We start from the raw sequence: 16067 nt of genomic DNA on the forward strand, positions 1-16067 counted from the left end.
GTCATTCCAGTCCCAGACCCCTTCTGTCCCACCCAAGGGCTGTCATTCCAGTCATGGGCCTGTCATTCCAGTTACAGACCCCTTCTGTCACACCTGGTTGCCGTCATTCCAGTCAGGGGCCTGTCTTTCCAGTCCCAGAGCCCTTCTGGCACACCCAGGGGCCGTCATTCCAGTTAGGGGCCTGTCATTCCAGTCCCAGACCCCTTCTGTCCCACCCAAGGGCTGTCATTCCAGTTAGGGGCCTGTCATTCCAGTCCCAGACCCCTTCTGTCCCACCCAAGGGCCGTCATTCCAGTCATGGGCCTGTCATTCCAGTTACAGACCCCTTCTGTCACACCTGGTTGCCGTCATTCCAGTCAGGGGCCTGTCTTTCCAGTCCCAGAGCTCTTCTGGCACACCCAGGGGCTGTCATTCCAGTCATGGGCCCTGTCATTCCAGTCCCAGACCCCTTCTGTCACACCTGGTTGCCGTCATTCCAGTCAGGGGCCTGTCATTCCAGTCCCAGACCCCTTCTGTCACACCTGGTTGCCGTCATTCCAGTCATGGGCCCTGTCATTCCAGTCCCAGACCCCTTCTGTCACACCTGGTTGCCGTCATTCCAGTCAGGGGCCTGTCTTTCCAGTCCCAGCGCCCTTCTGTCCCACCCAGGGGCTGTCATTCCAGTCAGGGGCCTGTCTTTCCAGTCCCAGCGCCCTTCTGTCCCACCCAGGGGCTGTCATTCCAGTTAGGGGCCTGTCATTCCAGTCCCAGCGCCCTTCTGGCACACCCAGGGGCCGTCATTCCAGTCAGGGGCCTGTCATTCCAGTCCCCGAGCCCTTCTGGCACACCCAGGGGCCGTCATTCCAGTCAGGGGCCTGTCTTTCCAGTCCCAGACCCCTTCTGGCACACCCAGGGGCCATCATTGCACTCAGGCGCCTGTCAATCCAGTCCCAGAACAGTCTATCTCGGCCCTTCAAAATCCATTCCACTTTTTCTTTGCACCTTTTTTTTGCTCTAATGTGTTCAATTGAGCCCATGTAAGTCAATGGGCATTCCAGGTTCCCATTATTTCCAATGGGCATTCAAGCCTCTCCCATTATTTTCAATGGGCAATCCTGTCTGTTGTTATTCCAGGAGATCTCCAGCCACCACCTGGAGGTTGGCAATTTGTAACCCGCTTGTGGTCTCTAGCTGGCCGCTGTGGATTAAGATGATCGTGGGGCTGCACCCAGGCAAGCCATGGTTGCATTCTGGCTGCTTCGTTGGCATCATCGGCGACGAGACGCGGAGAATTCTTTGAAACTGGAGCGAACGCGGCCGAAACCGTTAAGACCCTTGCCAGCTTCCGTTGAACCTAGCAACCAGGTAATGCGCCTGCGCAGTCTGGGAACGGAAGGTTTCCCCCCTTCACCGGACAACTCGTTTTGCGCCTGCGCCGTTTAGGGGGCACGGGCCGTATTATGATCTGCGCTTGCGCACTTTCGGGACTCGGCGGTTACCATGGAATCGGAAGGGGCCTACGAGCCGGGCTTCGTGGGGATCCGTTTCTGTCAGGAATGGTGAGGCGGCCAGGGGCGGAGGGGGGGCGTCTTTCCACCTCCTTTCCGCGATCTCCCTCGCCCCATTTACCTCTCTGGGGGGCTTCTTCCCTGAATTATTCCCTCCCCCTTCACTGCCGGGAGAAACAGGGAGGCCTTGTTGCATCTCACTGCGATGATGATGATGATGATGGTGACGACCACCCAGCCACCTGCAGGTGGGGACTGGAGCTCTCCTGCAGTTAGAGCTGATGTCTATGTGACGGAGAAAAAGGCAGCTCCAAGGGGCGAACTCTATGGTATACCGTAGATTGTAGGCGAAGCCCCTCCTCGGATTCTTCCTCCTCAAGGACCGCCTCCAAATCCCCAGGAATTTCCCAGGCTGGAGTTGGCAGCCGTGCTTGCCTGAAAGGATCTCACTGTCCTGATTCTTAAAAATATATTAGTCGTAGTAATGTGTCACCAATAATTGTGATTATTCTTAGCTAACATAGCAACCGTGGGTGTACAATAAAGCTTTGGTGGCATAGTGATAATTCCAGCAAAGTAAAAAAATGAGTTCAGTGGCACTTCTGTTTATTTATTTATTTAGTTGATACCCCACTTTTCTCCCCTTTGGCAATCCAAAGTGGCTTTCTGACAATGTTCTCCTCCTCTGTTTTATTGTCACAAAAACTCTGCGAGGTAGATCGAGATGGGTAGCCATGTAAGTCTGCCTGTAGCAGTAGAAAGGAGCAAGAGTCCAGTATCACCTCTAAGAATAACAAAATTTGTGGTAGGATATGAGCTTTCGTGAGTCACAGCTCACTTTTTCAAATACAGCTAGAATGTGAGTCCATCTGTCCTTATTTGTCTGGTGAATGACAATAGCAGGAATGATTGGATAGGGCTGGGTATGTAAAGGGTTGGTGGTTGAGGAGAAATCAGAAACCCTAGGTCTTGATTCAGTCCAGGTGGATGCATTGTCTTGAGCTTCATTATCAGCAGCAATCCAGCAGTCTTTCTTTCCAATCTCCTGTTGAAATTCCTCTGCAGGAGAACTGCTACTTTTAGGTCAGCAACTTAATGTCCTGGAAGGTTAAAATGTCTCCCCCCCGCCATTACTGGTTTTTGAATGTTGTGGTTTCTGAGGTGAGATGAGTTAGGGTAAGAGTGTGTGATGGTCCCATTGTCACCCATCAAGAATTCATGGCAGAGCTGGGATTCGAACCTGGGTCTTCCAGTGCTCTAACTGCTACACCACCCTGGCTCTTTTAATACTTATAATAATTACAATGATTATAATAATCATTAATAATAATGTAATAATTATTATTATAATAACAATAATAACAATGTGCTTATATACCGCCTTTCAGGACAGATTAGCGTCCACTCATTTTGGTAAACAAAGTCCATGTTGTTATTATCCCCACAAGACTAATGAAATGTATTGCAGCATTAGCTTTTATTAGTTGGAAGATACTCACTTCATCAGATGACTTGGAATGCAGATCCCATTAGGCAGAAGAGTTTATATAACATTGAAAGCTGTCAGCAATGGGGGGGGGGGCAAGGAGGGTGGTGATGTTATCAAGCAGATTGAAATCCAATCTACAGAGAGTGAAGCATCCACTCAGGCTGGGTGAGGTCTGCTCCTCACTGCTGACTGGCACAAGAGGATTAATGCCAATTAGGTCAGCCACAGGATGAAAGCAAAGTATATGGGTAGCTAAACTATCATGTATACGTTCTAGTTTTGTCCTACATCCCACCTACTTGGTATTAATTGTGCTTTGCCTGTATGTCAGTAGTTGGGGCTGGTCCTCATCCCCCTTAAATTTACTGTTTTTGTCTTGGATCTTCCCTGCCACCACATGCACACTTCCTGTTGTCTGTCGCTTTTGGCATAGTGGATGTGCGCTTCATGCATGTGTTGAAGTGAAATCTCACTCAGGAAAATATGTGATGGGCTCCATTTTGTTAGTGTTTAAGGTGGCATTGGACTCCCTTCTACACCACCCACCATAAATCAGCTATGACTTGGAGCTTACTGGGTAACTGGCTAGTCTGTCTGTCTGTCTGTCTGTCTGTCTGTCTCTCAGACTAGCCTATCTCATGCGGTGACGATTAAATTAAGGAGAACCATCTATGTTACCCTGAACTCCTTGGAGGATAAAAATGGGCTAAATAAACAGTGACAAATAGGCTCTCCCAAGTTTTAAAAAAGCTCTATTTTGCATAATAAATTCTGATATTTAGGCTTTCTTCTGTGCTGCTATTTTTTTGAGCTTTATAGAGATTTACTGAACTTCTTAAATTGCATGTTATTATATCCCATGAGAATCTCCTTTATTCTGCTATTTTGGGAATAACAACAGTGTGCTTATATACCGCCATTTAACCACTGTGCTACAGCAGCTCTCATAATAATAACTGTGCTTATATGCTGCTCTTCTAGACAAATTAGTGCCCCACTCAGAGCAGGAGGGGCTGACTCAAGGCCACCTGCTGGGCTCGTGGCAGTGGTAGATGCTGGTTCGCATCTCAGCCCCATAACCATCGTGTTTCAGCAGTTTTTGTTGGCCCTAATGAAAAAGTCTCACCTTCTTGCTTTTGGGGATTGACTTTTTTCCCTCACGTGGACCAGCACAGCAGCCTTCAGATTCACAATCAATCAAGTGAGTTAACTTACGGGATTCTTCGTCACAAAGAAAACCATTGTTTTTAGAAAGTATTGTATTTTTTCACAAAGCAGCAGTTTTTCTGAGTATATATAAACAAGCAAACTCCATTAACCACAACACAAATAGCCAATAACCAACCCCATAATGTTTACTCTCAGTGGTGTTGGTAGTGAATTTCTAGAGTACTTCCGATAAAGGGCATGGGCCCAGACCACCTCTAAGCACGACTTCCAGAGAGAGAGAGAAGAAAGAATCTTGTGGCATCTTAAAGACTTAGCAGAGTTGTTGAGGCAGAAGCTCCCACTGAAATCTTCCATGTAAACATAGATATGATTGAGCTGCATATAATACATGAGGCACAAAAAGGAAGGGGACTTGGTAGGTTTGTCAGGGTTATGAGCCCTACTAGTTGCATGGAACCTCCATGTTTGGAAGCAGTATACCTCTGAGTAACAGATGCCAGAGACAAATGCCAGGGAAGGGCATGACTGGCATGTGATCTTCCCAGAGGCGTCTCACTGGCTGTTGGGAAAAAATCTTGAACTAGATGGAGCTTTGGCCACATCCAGCAGGACTCCCCTTGTGTCCAGAATAAAAGGAGGGTTAGGGCTCCTGTCATTTTAACCGTGAAACCCTCTCCAGCTCTTTGCCAGTGGGGAAGGGCTGGCTTCTGTTTACTTGTAACCTCTGTGTTCTTCTCCCAAGAGCCACTGCTAGGCAGATTTGTGTTGTCTCTCCCCACCCCCGGGTGTTCTGATGTTTCTGATAAAAGCTCTTCTGCTGTAGGCTGTGTGCTCCTCCTGCCCTGGCTGAAGGAGTCCCTCATAAAACAAAGACTACCTTGTTAACCTAGTGAATGTAATTACCATTTCACAACTGCTCTTGCAAGTGAGTATGTCCCAATGCATATGCATTTGTGATTTGCAAAAACATCCTCACACCCACTGCAGGAAGATTGACAGCCCGCTCCAATAGCGTCCACTGGAGCTTAATCCCAATTAAGTGCCTGTAGGATTGCCAGGAGAACAGGACCAGCGATTGAAGGGTACCGGATCTTCAGGATGGCCCCTGGTAAATAGGGACTGTGGGAGAATGAGAATCATGTTGGAGTGACAAGTCATGCCTGCTGAAATTTGGCCTTCAGGACAACTTAACACCCAGTCACAGCTGTTTACAAAGTGTGTTGTTATTATCCTCATAACAATAACACTGTGAAGTGGGTGGGGCTGAGAGAGATCTGAGAGGGCTACGACTGACCCAAGGTCCCCCAGCTGGCTTCAAGTGGAGGAGTGGGGAATCAAACCCAGCTCTCCAGATTAGAGTCTCTCTGCTCTTAACCACTACACCAAACTGGCTTTAGAAATGCAAGTCCTCTTTCTGCACTGCCGATGCCCATAGAAAGCTCACCTGTCATTTCTTGGTCTCTTGAACAGCAACAACATGTTGTATCCAAAAGAAGACAAAGAGAACAGGATCCTTCTCTACGCAGTGAGTATGAAGTCTCTGAAGGACTGGTCTGTCTAGCTGAGCATCGTGGGGAATAGTGACCCTGGGGGCCTTTCCTGGCAAAGTGATGGTCACATGCATACCTGGCCTCTGGTAGTCGGCAGCAGATTGTCCCTGAATGCAGAGCTCATCTTTTGGCTCTTGTTGCTTGTAGCTGCCTGTCAGCCTGCCCACCACAAGCCTCACTTTAAACCTTTTTAAATGTTAGCAGTCATCAGGCATGGAATTCAAGGCAGTCCCAGCCTACCTAATTGTTGCTATCTTGGGTCTTCTTTAACCTTTTCCTCGTGATAAATATTGAGACCTTAGCACTAGCCTTTTTGTTAGGTTAACGGAAAAGAACAAATACTAAGAAAATTACATTTCAGGTTTTTCAAATGTTATTTTGATTAAAAGATCCTTGTTCTATGTTTGTGGCATGTTGCACTAATCTGAGTTATGGTAGATTGATAACCGTGACCTCCTCTTACCTGAACTTTTGCTGTGTAAGAATCCTGCCCAGGGAAACCACCACAGTGTCATACGGGGGTGAAGCCCATTCATGTGACCTGCCTGAGTTGGTGCATGTGCTGCTAGGCTGATGATTCTTTGAACTCATTCTTGTAAAAAAAAAAAAGTTGGACATTGCTCCGCTGGATACTTGGATACCAGCGCTATCAGTGGAGAGTGCGCAGATGCCAGCACTAGGATATGGAGCTAGAGGGGACAGTTGTACCTTACCTCCTGATTTAGTTGAGATAATAGATTGGTGGGGAAATGGAAGAGTCGAGGGTGCCTGGCCATCTCCTGAAGGGCATCCAACGGGCCACATTTAAAAAGCGAAACTTCGATCAGGTCCAGTCAGATGTTCTCATGTTCTTAAGCTATCTTGCCTGTGTATTTTACATTTTCCCATCCCCCAACTGCCATATACTGAGTTGTCTTTCTAAATTAAATTAACAGCTCACCCCTCTGCTGTGAATAATGGCAGCTCTCCAGTGTCTCAAGCTGAGGTTTTCCCTGGCTGGGCTGCCTGGAAATGGACCCTGGGGCACTCTGTACATGAAGGATGAGCACTGTTATGGTGGGAGCTAGGAAGCTGCAGGGGTCCAGCTGCCACGTGAGATTGCAGGACATGGACAACAGCCTGTCAACCAGTTCCCGCTCTTGGCAATCATTTTTGCCAGTTTGTTTGATCGACCCTTCAGGGGGGTTTCTGGGTCTACTTAACGGCTTCTTTTTCCTCCCCACCCATGCTTAGTGCCGGAACTGTGACTACCAGCAGGAAGCTGACAACAGCTGCATCTATGTCAACAAGATCACACATGAAGTTGAGTGAGTACCACCACTGCGGGCCTAACGGGACTGTTGCCGTCCCTTGGAGAAACAGACTCTGCTTAATTCTCAGTGCTGAGTTTTTGTAGGCTTCACTCAGCTTCCACAACAAACTGTGGTTAGTCTACCAGATGCAAGTCACGAATCCTGACTGTGTGCAAGTCCCTCTTTGTCTGGATCTTGCCTTTTCTCCACCTCCCAGCAGGGAAGACATCCCTCCTGCACTGCAGCGTCTGTGACAGGCAACCACGAGGGGCAGCACTATTAAGTAAACTCTAGTTTGTGAAATCAGATGTGGCAGCAACCCACAATTAAATACACACTATGGTGAGCAAACCAGTTGTAAGTCCTACTTTGAAGTCTTGGTTTGGTTCCAACTGTCTACATTCAGTCATGACGACTAACCAGAGTTTGGTTTCTTGCCGCGTCTTGATGCATGTGTTGCTTCCAGATGTCATAACCAGCTGTAACGAAAGTACAGTTGGGCACATGCCCAGGTTATTGGAGAAAGGCGTGCTGAGAGGAAAGAGTAGCATGGAAGGGTTCATGAAGCAGCCTGACAGATATCGGGGGGGAGAGGACAGCCCCAGCAGAAGTGAGGCCGGGCTCTGAGAGCCGGGGGGGGGGCGGGGGGCTGGGCAGGAGCTTCTGTGTGTGTTTGTCTGTCGTAACTGGCCCCAGTCTGTCAGGGCGATGGGTGGGCAGGCTAAAGGCTGGAATAAATAAATACAAACTCTTAATTTCAGCGAACTGACCCAGATCATCGCTGACGTTTCTCAGGACCCAACTCTGCCCCGAACAGAGGACCACCCCTGTCAGAAGTGAGTTCTGTTGACATAATAGAAATGTTTAAAGCTCTGCAAATGCACTGGGTATAGCCCATCCTCAGTCATCAAGTTCTGGTACTTTTTAAAATAAAATCTTTTTGGCTACAAATGCTTTCCTGGCTTCTCCCAGTCCCCTTATCTGTTGATCAGGTTTCTGTATTTTGTGTTCCAGGTGTGGCCACAAGGAAGCCGTATTTTTCCAATCTCACAGTGCAAGGGCAGAGGTGAGGAGAAGTGTATTTAGCAGTGTGTCAGCCAAAGTCGGTTCTTACCGGTGACATTTCTCTGAAATGCTGCAAACGTGAATATCCCCTCTGTCTCATCTGCATTCCTCAGCTGACCCATTGACCAGCCTGGCCTTTTCTCTAACTGACGGCTTTATCTCCCATTCACTTGAGCTGTTCATGTGACTCACTGATTAGATCCTTTCTCCGCTGGAATTCAGCATGGGGTTTATTTAGCTCAAAGTTGCTGTGCTTCAGCTGGGAATCTCGCAGTCTCAGTAGAGGGAGAGCTCCTGGCGAATAGAGAACAAACCCCTTATTCCCTGCTTCTCTCACAAGAGATGCTTTAGCCCAGACCTCATATCCTCCGTGTGGAAATAGTTTATAAATCTAGATCAAGGGAAATTCTAGGGAACTGAGCAACAAATTGAAGCGAGATCCCTTCAGGTCTGTGAGAAAGGCCAGCCTTTTGGTCTCTGGCCTATCATCCCATTTTCGTCTGCATATGCTGTGACCGTGATGGCTGGAAGCATTCTTTGGAAACAGCCTGTCGTTCTGATCTCTTCTCCCACTGTCTTCCCTTTTGTCTTACAGGATGCCATGCGGCTGTATTACGTCTGCACAGCCCCACACTGCGGTCACCGCTGGACTGAGTAAAGAGCTTGGAGGGGACAAGCCAGCCATCAGCAAGGTGCCTGTTCCGTCTTACTTGGGAATGGCTTCTAGCCCAGAGGTTCCTGCCTGGGCTTCTAGTCTCTCTGAACTGTTTGGAGTCTGTCAATAAAACTTGGTTTATTTTTTGAAAGAAGAGGTGGCGTGCGCCTTGCCTGGGCCACCTGCACAGATTTTCTTTCTGTCACCAGGCTTCGGGTTTGTATTACTCTGGCAGACTCCAGGTCACGAGTGAGTGGCTCGGAGCACTTGTGGTGGGTGGCTGGATCCCTTGTTGAAGCTCATGCTTTCTTGGATGGTGTCGGCCTGAAAGGTATGGCTGCTGGGGCAGTCTGAGCTCTGCCTCCTGATCGGAGTAGGGGGAAGAAAGCAGGACACATGCCTAGGTTTGGTGGACGGCTCACGTAGCTGCTACTTTTAAGCAGAAAGGGGTCAAACATTCTCCTGGCTGCTCAGATGACAAAGGTAACCCAAAGTCTGTGTGAGCCTGAGTGTTTGCTTGCCAGTGTGGTGCAGTGCTTAGTGTCGGACTAGGGTCTGAGAGATCCAGGTTTGAATGCTTAATCTGCAGTGGAAATTCACTGGGTGATCTTGGGTCAGTCACACATCATCAATCTAACCTATCTCACAGGGTTGTGAAATGGAGAATGATGTAAGCTGCTCTGGGAGAAAGGCAGGGTAAAAATGGAAAGGTTTTTTTAAAAAAAATTGTCTTAAAAATGAAACTTTAGGGATGAGAAGTGATTTTCAACAGGTAGGTGCCAGATGGAAGCCTGCAGAGGCTCAACGGGGCCTTCTGACCCTTTGGGGCAAAAGGTTACAGTCCTCTGGGCTGCTTCTGTCCCCTGCAAGGCCACCAAAACCAACCAAGTTCTGCCAAATGAGTCAGCAGGTGGCTGGTTTTACATCATTAAGCTTCTAGGCCTTCATTCTTAGCATAGGGACTGAATCTTTTTTTAAAAAAAGAAGAGAGTTTACTCATCCGCAGTAAGGAGAAGGGTAGAAAAGATGGAACTTGCTGTGAAGAGAAGGCACCACCAGCTTCCGGAACTCCTTGCCCAGAAGGCCGCTGGTGGGGTGGAGCTGGCGCACGTGGCCGTAGTACTCATCGCTCCCGCCGGAGGTGAAGCCGCACTCCTCGCACACAAAGAGCTTGGAGCGACGTTCCCGGTAGGCATAGTGCTGCTGGATGCTGTGGATCTTCTTCAGGTGGGACTCCAGGGAGCAGCGTTGGGTGAAGGCCTTGTCGCAGACGCAGCAGCGGTAGGGACGGATGCCTGGGGAGGAGTCAAAGCAGGTTTTGTTAACCTCAGGGCAGAGGGGATGGTCTGGAGGCCCTGGGCGTTCTGCTCTTGTGCAGCTGGGTCCCGCCGGTGGTTGTGGTGCACGCAGCTGGCCTCGATCCAGCAGAACCAAGGCACTGAGACGGCCAAGCATCTGCCTCAGTTCCTCCACCCGCCAACGCCTGAGCCCGGAGCAAAGGTTTCAAAGTATCGCCTGGATGTTCATGAATCTTCCTCTGACTACGTTTTGAAATGTAAAGCGGTGATGTGGGAGAAAGGACAGACTGACTGCAGGTTCGTTGATAGATCTGCTCTAAGCAGGGAGTGGCTCCCCTGATCCTGAGGCTTGCTTGGAGAGCAGCAAGGTCTCAGCCAGTCAAGGTGGAAGGTAGCGCTCACCTTGATCTCTCCTGACTGCCGCATACAGAAAACGTGTACAGTATCTCGAGCTGAGATCACGTGTGGGTTGAACTTGGAAGATGTGATTTTTTAAAAAAAATCGTAACCATACACTTTGTCACTACTCTTGCCTCATTTGATGGAAATCTGATATTTGGGTGGAACCAGCCAGCTTTCCTGATGATGAAAATACGAGGAGGGGTCCCCCAGCAAAGTTACACTGGGGATCACGGGACCTGCATGGACAAACGCCATGTAAGGAGGGGAGTGGGTGCGATTGAGTGGGGAAGCTGGTTGGATCTGCCTCATTGTTTGCTTGAATAAGTAATGCAGAGGCTGGTGAGAGACTCTGCTAATGAGAAGGTACCAGCTTCTTTCCTGAGGCCTGAGGAACAGCTTACTGGCAGACCTGGAATAGAGGTGTCTTGATCTTATTAGTGGATGGTGGCTTGAATCAGTCGAGGCCTACTGCACGGTAGGAGCATAAACTGATGTCAGTTTATTCCTTAAGGTGTTAGCTGATCTGATAGCATCTTTAAGGGAACATGTTGCTGGTCTGTCAGTATTTTTATTACAGGAATGTGTTGCTTAATGGTAGCGCACACCTACGTTGCAAGCGAAAAAAGATTGAGGAGGTCCCTCCTTGAAAGAGATTGTTCTTCCCTACCGCCAGTGATACTGTGTATATTGCCATGTGTGAGAAAGATGGTTGTTTCTAGAAAGAATTCTATAGGAAGATGATGGTTAGAGAATATATCACTTAAAATGGTACTCTCTCCTGTGTAGTGTGATGGAATTTTCTAGTCTCTCCCTAGGCGGGTGCAGTTTGTTTACTGGATCTTGGCATCAGTGTCTATTGCTGTACTGGTTGTGATCTGCCCTAGCAATCTTATTTTGAATTTATTTTTTAATATAAGTTAAAACCTGAGTCTACCTAGCAGTAGAGGGGAGGCAGCAAGGGGAGTTCTCCTAGGAGCTTCAAGACCCCAGTCAGCCTCGACTTCAGCCACAAAGGGACCTTCCCGCATGAAAGGCTGGCTCCCTCCTACCTGTGTGAGTTCTCAGGTGCCTCTTGAGGTCGAAGGTGTCGTTGAAGCCCTTGGTGCAGTACTGGCAGATGTGTTTCTTGACAGAGTTGTGGCACTTGAGGTGCCGGTTCAGCATGCGCTGCAGCGGGAACCACTTGCTGCAGATGGAGCACTGAAAGGTGGCTTGCATCTGGGAACCCCTGCCCTGCATGAGGCAATGGGAGGGGAAGGGTAGAGGATTGGTAGCTGTTGAATCGGGAAATGTAATCAGCAAGGTCTCTGCCCCAACACCGTTCGTACGCGAGCTGCATTGGTTGCCAGTGGAATACCGGATCAGATTCAAGGTTCTGGTATTGACCTATAAGGCCCTGTGCGGACTGGGACCAACGTATCTACGGGACCGTCTCTCCCCATATATTCCCTGGAGGACACTCCGATCAGGGGACAAACAGCTGTTGGTGGTCCCTGGCCCCAAGGAGGACCGCCTAGCCTCGACTAGAGCCAGGGCCATTCAGAGCAGTTTGGTGTAGTGGTTAAGAGTGGCAGGACTCTAATCTGGAAAACCGAGTTTGATTCCCCACTCCTCCTCTTGAAGCCAGCTGGGTGACCTTGGGTCAGTCACAGCTCTTCCAGAGCTCTCTCAGCCCCACCCACCTCACAGGGTGATTGTTGTTGTGGGGATAATGACAACATACTTTGTAATCCACTCTGAGTGGGCGTTAAGTTGTCCTGAAGGGTGCTATATAAATCAAATATTATTATGATGTAAATACTGGGTTGGATCCAGCTAGCTATTTTGCTCAGTCTTGGGTGAGATCCCTTGCTTACTAAACGCTTCACCCCCCATGGCTGTTGTTCATGTAGGTCCCAAGGTCCCCAGCGTGGCCGTTTGAGTGGGCCTCCCTTTTCCACCAGTGAGCAACCTGGTTGGATCCAACCCACAGAGATAATGTAGTGAGAGGCTTTGATCAAATCCATGACCAGTAAACACATTTTGTCTGTCCAAGACAGTCCCTAAAGGAACCTTTTCTTAAGTGTCCAGAGGAATGCCACAGAGCTGATGAGAAAACGCCTGGGCCCTCCGGAGGGTCTGCTTACTCTGTTGCTTTTCAAATGTTTTCCCCTGGCATCCGGTGGAGAATGAAACAAGGTTTGGACGAGGCTTTGGGGGTCTTCTTGTGTCTGCTCAAATGCAGTCAAGTCCCTGAGAATCTTGGGTCCCAGAAGGTTTTTCACCAGGCTGCTTTCTGGAAGAACCAAATAGTTCAAAATAACACCTTGTTGTCGGGGACCTTGCCGTTAAAAAAATAGGCAACCAGGGGGGTGAACAGAAAAGTGAAGAAAGGAAACAGCATTTTGGAGCAGTGGTAGCTAGAACCTGCATCACCGAAGTCTGTTTTGGTGCCTCATTGTAGTAGCCCTTGCATGGAATGCAGATAGAGGAGGAAGAGCTTTTTAAAAACCAGGTTTGGAGGTGCTAGGGGGCCTGAAATTGCTTCCTGGTGCTTTATGGCCTCCGGGAACACAATGCTAAAAGAAACTTGAAGCCCCCAGCAACTATGGAATTGTTTAAGCTAGATTTTTTTTAATGCTAGGATTGCAAAGAGGAAAACCACAACAGCCAGCATTCATCTTGATGAAACAGACTCTTGCTTTGTGTGAGTGAAACGTATGGACACAAGTTGCCACAGGGAACATAGGGAGTGGGTCTAATTATGGCCTGTCAGCCTAGCATTCGTTAGGAATCCTTTTAAGTATATTCACATACAGTCAAGCTTGTGGTATGTGATTTTAAAAAGTTAATTAAAGCTGTGCAAAGAGAGAGCATTAGCACGTAGCTAGTATACGTACCTGGGATGTATGAATCTCCACGGAGCTGGTCAGAAAGTTCTCCCCAGTCCCGGGCTCTTAGCCGTGCTGAGCTGCGGCTTTTCACCAGGAACGATTTAGGCATGACTGATGCAGTGGCCCTCCGCAAGTCCCCTAGATTCACTAGTTATTCTGCTTTGATACCTCTGCTTGAGCTGTATGGGGATACTGACCAACCCTGGAAGGTGCCTCCAAATTCACGCCTCAGGACCGAGGAGAAGGCAGCGCTCCTTGTGAAGCTAAGATGGAACCCAAAGATGCAACTCTCAATTCTCACTGTTCCCATTTATAATCTCACAGATCAGGGAATGGAATCCTGGACGTCCACAATTCTAGGCCATCATGCACCCGAGCCGATTCTCCTTCCTGTGAAGAGGTAGATCAAATTCAGAGTCTAGGCTGCCTAGCAAAGATGACAAAAGATTTGTTTGAAAGATCAATCAAAATTAAACACCCTCAGACAATTTCCAGCCGATCAGAGGGGCCAACTCCAGTCCCTCATCTAACACCCACCCACCATTCAGCAAGCGCACGAGAGTGCCCAAAAGTCTTGGCACAAAACTTCTGGTTTCTTGCCAAGCAAAATCCAAAATCTCAGCTGAAGCCTGCTGAGCTGGAGAGATTCTGGGGGCGATTACAACAGAGCGTGTGCTATTTAAAACAAATCTGCTGGCTCTTCTGGCAATTTGAATCTCCACGGGAGGCAAAGGGGGTGTCTGAATGAGTGGCCTCCATCTCCTTTGCATACTCTGGCTCATAACTGCAAAGGAAACAAAGGCTCTGCATCCTCTCTATGCAAATCCTACACTTGAATATGGAGAGGGGACCAGATGACGGTTACCCAGTCAGCCTTTCTGGCAGAACAGCTGCAGGGGCTGGAAATGCACCACAGCCTCAGCTGAAATATAAGGATCAGACCAGAAAGCCATACAGTGAAACAAAAGCAAGCCAAAATAATTATCAGGGGGTCTAGTAATACAGAGACTGGAATAGTACAATGTAAGCATCGTTGCCGAAACGATTTTCATTTTGATTTCCTCTTAAAGAGGTCTATTTACTAGAATTTAGTATGCAGACTTCTGAGTCACACTATACTCTTTGTTATACACAGTGGCACACTGGGTTTCTTGGGCAAGCAGCAGGATTTGTTTTAATGTTAATATTGGAGACCTTCTTGGACTCTTGAATGGTGGGATGCTACTCAGTGAATGCTGGCTGTTAGTCTTATCCCAGGACCTCCCCAAATGTCATTATGTTTTTCCTAACACGAGAGACGCTTGCCTACACTGGGTCCTCCAGACATTTCTTCTCGGCAAAGCAGCATGAGAGACTCAGATGTCCAACAGAAGAAAACCTAGCGGAGGAATCAGGCTCTGTGCACTCATCACTGCAGCAAAGAGCAGCAGAGGGGAACAGGGTGGTTGTAGAAGAGGGGCAAGCTTCAGCTGCCAGAATCCTTCCAGCCTAGCCGGTTTCACCTTCACTTGGTAGTTACTTGGTCTCCCCAGCTGCTTATCAGTGAGTTTCGTTAACTAGCCCCTAGGGCTACGACCACTGCTTGGGCATCCTTTGCTCAGTGGGGTTTTCCGCTGCTCATTCCAGACACCCTTGGCTGATGCTTAAAGGTAAAAATAGTCCCCTGTTCAAGAACCAAGTCATTACTGATCCATGGGGGGGACGTTGCATCAAAAGCAAACAAATCTCTCAAACAGACATTTCCATGTCTTGCTTGGTGCTCAGATTTGAATAAACCTGTTTCTATGGACAGCTTTCTGAGCAGTTTGGTTTTACACAGTCACTGTCTCCTTTTGATTAACAAATCAGGCTGGAGAAGAGTTCGGCTGAGGTCTTTTTGTCTCCCTTGTTCCCCACATCCCAAGGAACCTGGCTTGCTAGACTAGACTTTGTTTCAGCAGTGGCTGCCCATTGGACAAGATGTCAGTGCAGCAGCACTTGGGGTCTTGGGGTCCGTTCAAGCTGCCTGAAACCCTTTAGGCCAAAAGGCAGCCGCGAGGGCCTGATGCACCGTGGACTGTTATTCAGCCTGAAATCGTTACAGTTACATGCTGGTTTCCGAGGCTGTTTTGAACTAACGCCAAATCCAGAACAATAATGGTGCAGCCTGGCAACTGAGAAGCGCCACCTGTGAAGCTCCCACTTCAGATCTTTCTTTTGGTAGGCACTCTCAAGTTGACCAAAGGCTCTTTGTCAGTCATTTTCATCTGTCAGATCTGTCAGACAATAGCCCTGGTCTATGCAAAAATGCTGCAAACACAAACTGTTTTTGTGGTTCTAGTTATGTCTTTTGCTGCTCTTTGAAATGAAGAGTGAGCTCCATCATCCCCTTTTCTCCTGCAGTGAGAGACACCCATTCATTGGGGTTGGAAGCGGGAAGTGGCACTCCCAGTTCTCCCCGAAGCAAGTCTTTTTCAGGTCTGCTACCCAAGTTTCTTTAGCTGGAGATACCTGCAGACCACTGATCAGTTCTACACTGCTCTGCTCCACCCACCTGCACCCCAGGTTAGGCTGTACCATTTCAGACCGCAGCAGAAGTAGCTGGCTAGCTATACAGAGGGCTAGTCGGGCTATAAAAGGAATTAAACTTCATCTCCCAAGGCAAGCACACAGGATTTGCAGAAGCACAAAGTAGGCACACATTTGCTTCAAATGGAAACAAAGCAATCCCTTGCTTTAGTTTGGGGGGTTATCTAAAGTAAAACACAGTCCTTTTAAATGCAAACAAAAATTTATTATTTGTCAGA

The 16067-nt window shown here is 48.3% G+C and overlaps 2 protein-coding genes across 2 annotated transcripts; one reads left to right on the forward strand and one right to left on the reverse strand.

Moving 5' to 3' along the window:
- The first annotated feature begins 1393 nt into the window (after positions 1-1393).
- Positions 1394-9013, forward strand: POLR2I (RNA polymerase II subunit I). The gene is made up of 6 exons (XM_054998683.1): positions 1394-1538; positions 5617-5671; positions 6930-7003; positions 7750-7824; positions 8003-8054; positions 8649-9013. The coding sequence occupies exons 1-6, from the start codon at positions 1480-1482 to the stop codon at positions 8709-8711; spliced, it is 378 nt and encodes a 125-aa protein (XP_054854658.1). The 5' UTR covers positions 1394-1479; the 3' UTR covers positions 8712-9013.
- Positions 9013-11596, reverse strand: OVOL3 (ovo like zinc finger 3). Its single transcript, XM_054998684.1, has 2 exons — positions 11458-11596; positions 9013-10003 (listed from the first exon to the last, which is right to left on the reverse strand). The coding sequence occupies exons 1-2, from the start codon at positions 11570-11572 to the stop codon at positions 9705-9707; spliced, it is 414 nt and encodes a 137-aa protein (XP_054854659.1). The 5' UTR covers positions 11573-11596; the 3' UTR covers positions 9013-9704.
- Between the last annotated feature and the right edge of the window lie 4471 nt (positions 11597-16067).

Source organism: Eublepharis macularius, chromosome 15 (assembly GCF_028583425.1).
Source record: "Eublepharis macularius isolate TG4126 chromosome 15, MPM_Emac_v1.0, whole genome shotgun sequence".
NCBI classification, from domain to species: Eukaryota; Metazoa; Chordata; class Lepidosauria; order Squamata; family Eublepharidae; genus Eublepharis; species Eublepharis macularius.

Bases quoted from the DNA above. Each gene is read 5' to 3' on its own strand.
- POLR2I (XM_054998683.1), top strand. From the start codon at position 1,480: ATGGAATCGGAAGGGGCCTACGAGCCGGGCTTCGTGGGGATCCGTTTC. The intron at 7,825-8,002 runs GTGAGTTCTGTT...TTTGTGTTCCAG, and splicing joins GAGGACCACCCCTGTCAGAA to GTGTGGCCACAAGGAAGCCG. The intron at 8,055-8,648 runs GTGAGGAGAAGT...TTTGTCTTACAG, and splicing joins CTCACAGTGCAAGGGCAGAG to GATGCCATGCGGCTGTATTA.
- OVOL3 (XM_054998684.1), bottom strand. From the start codon at position 11,572: ATGCTGAACCGGCACCTCAAGTGCCACAACTCTGTCAAGAAACACATC. The intron at 10,004-11,457 runs GTAGGAGGGAGC...ACTCCTCCCCAG, and splicing joins GCACCTGAGAACTCACACAG to GCATCCGTCCCTACCGCTGC.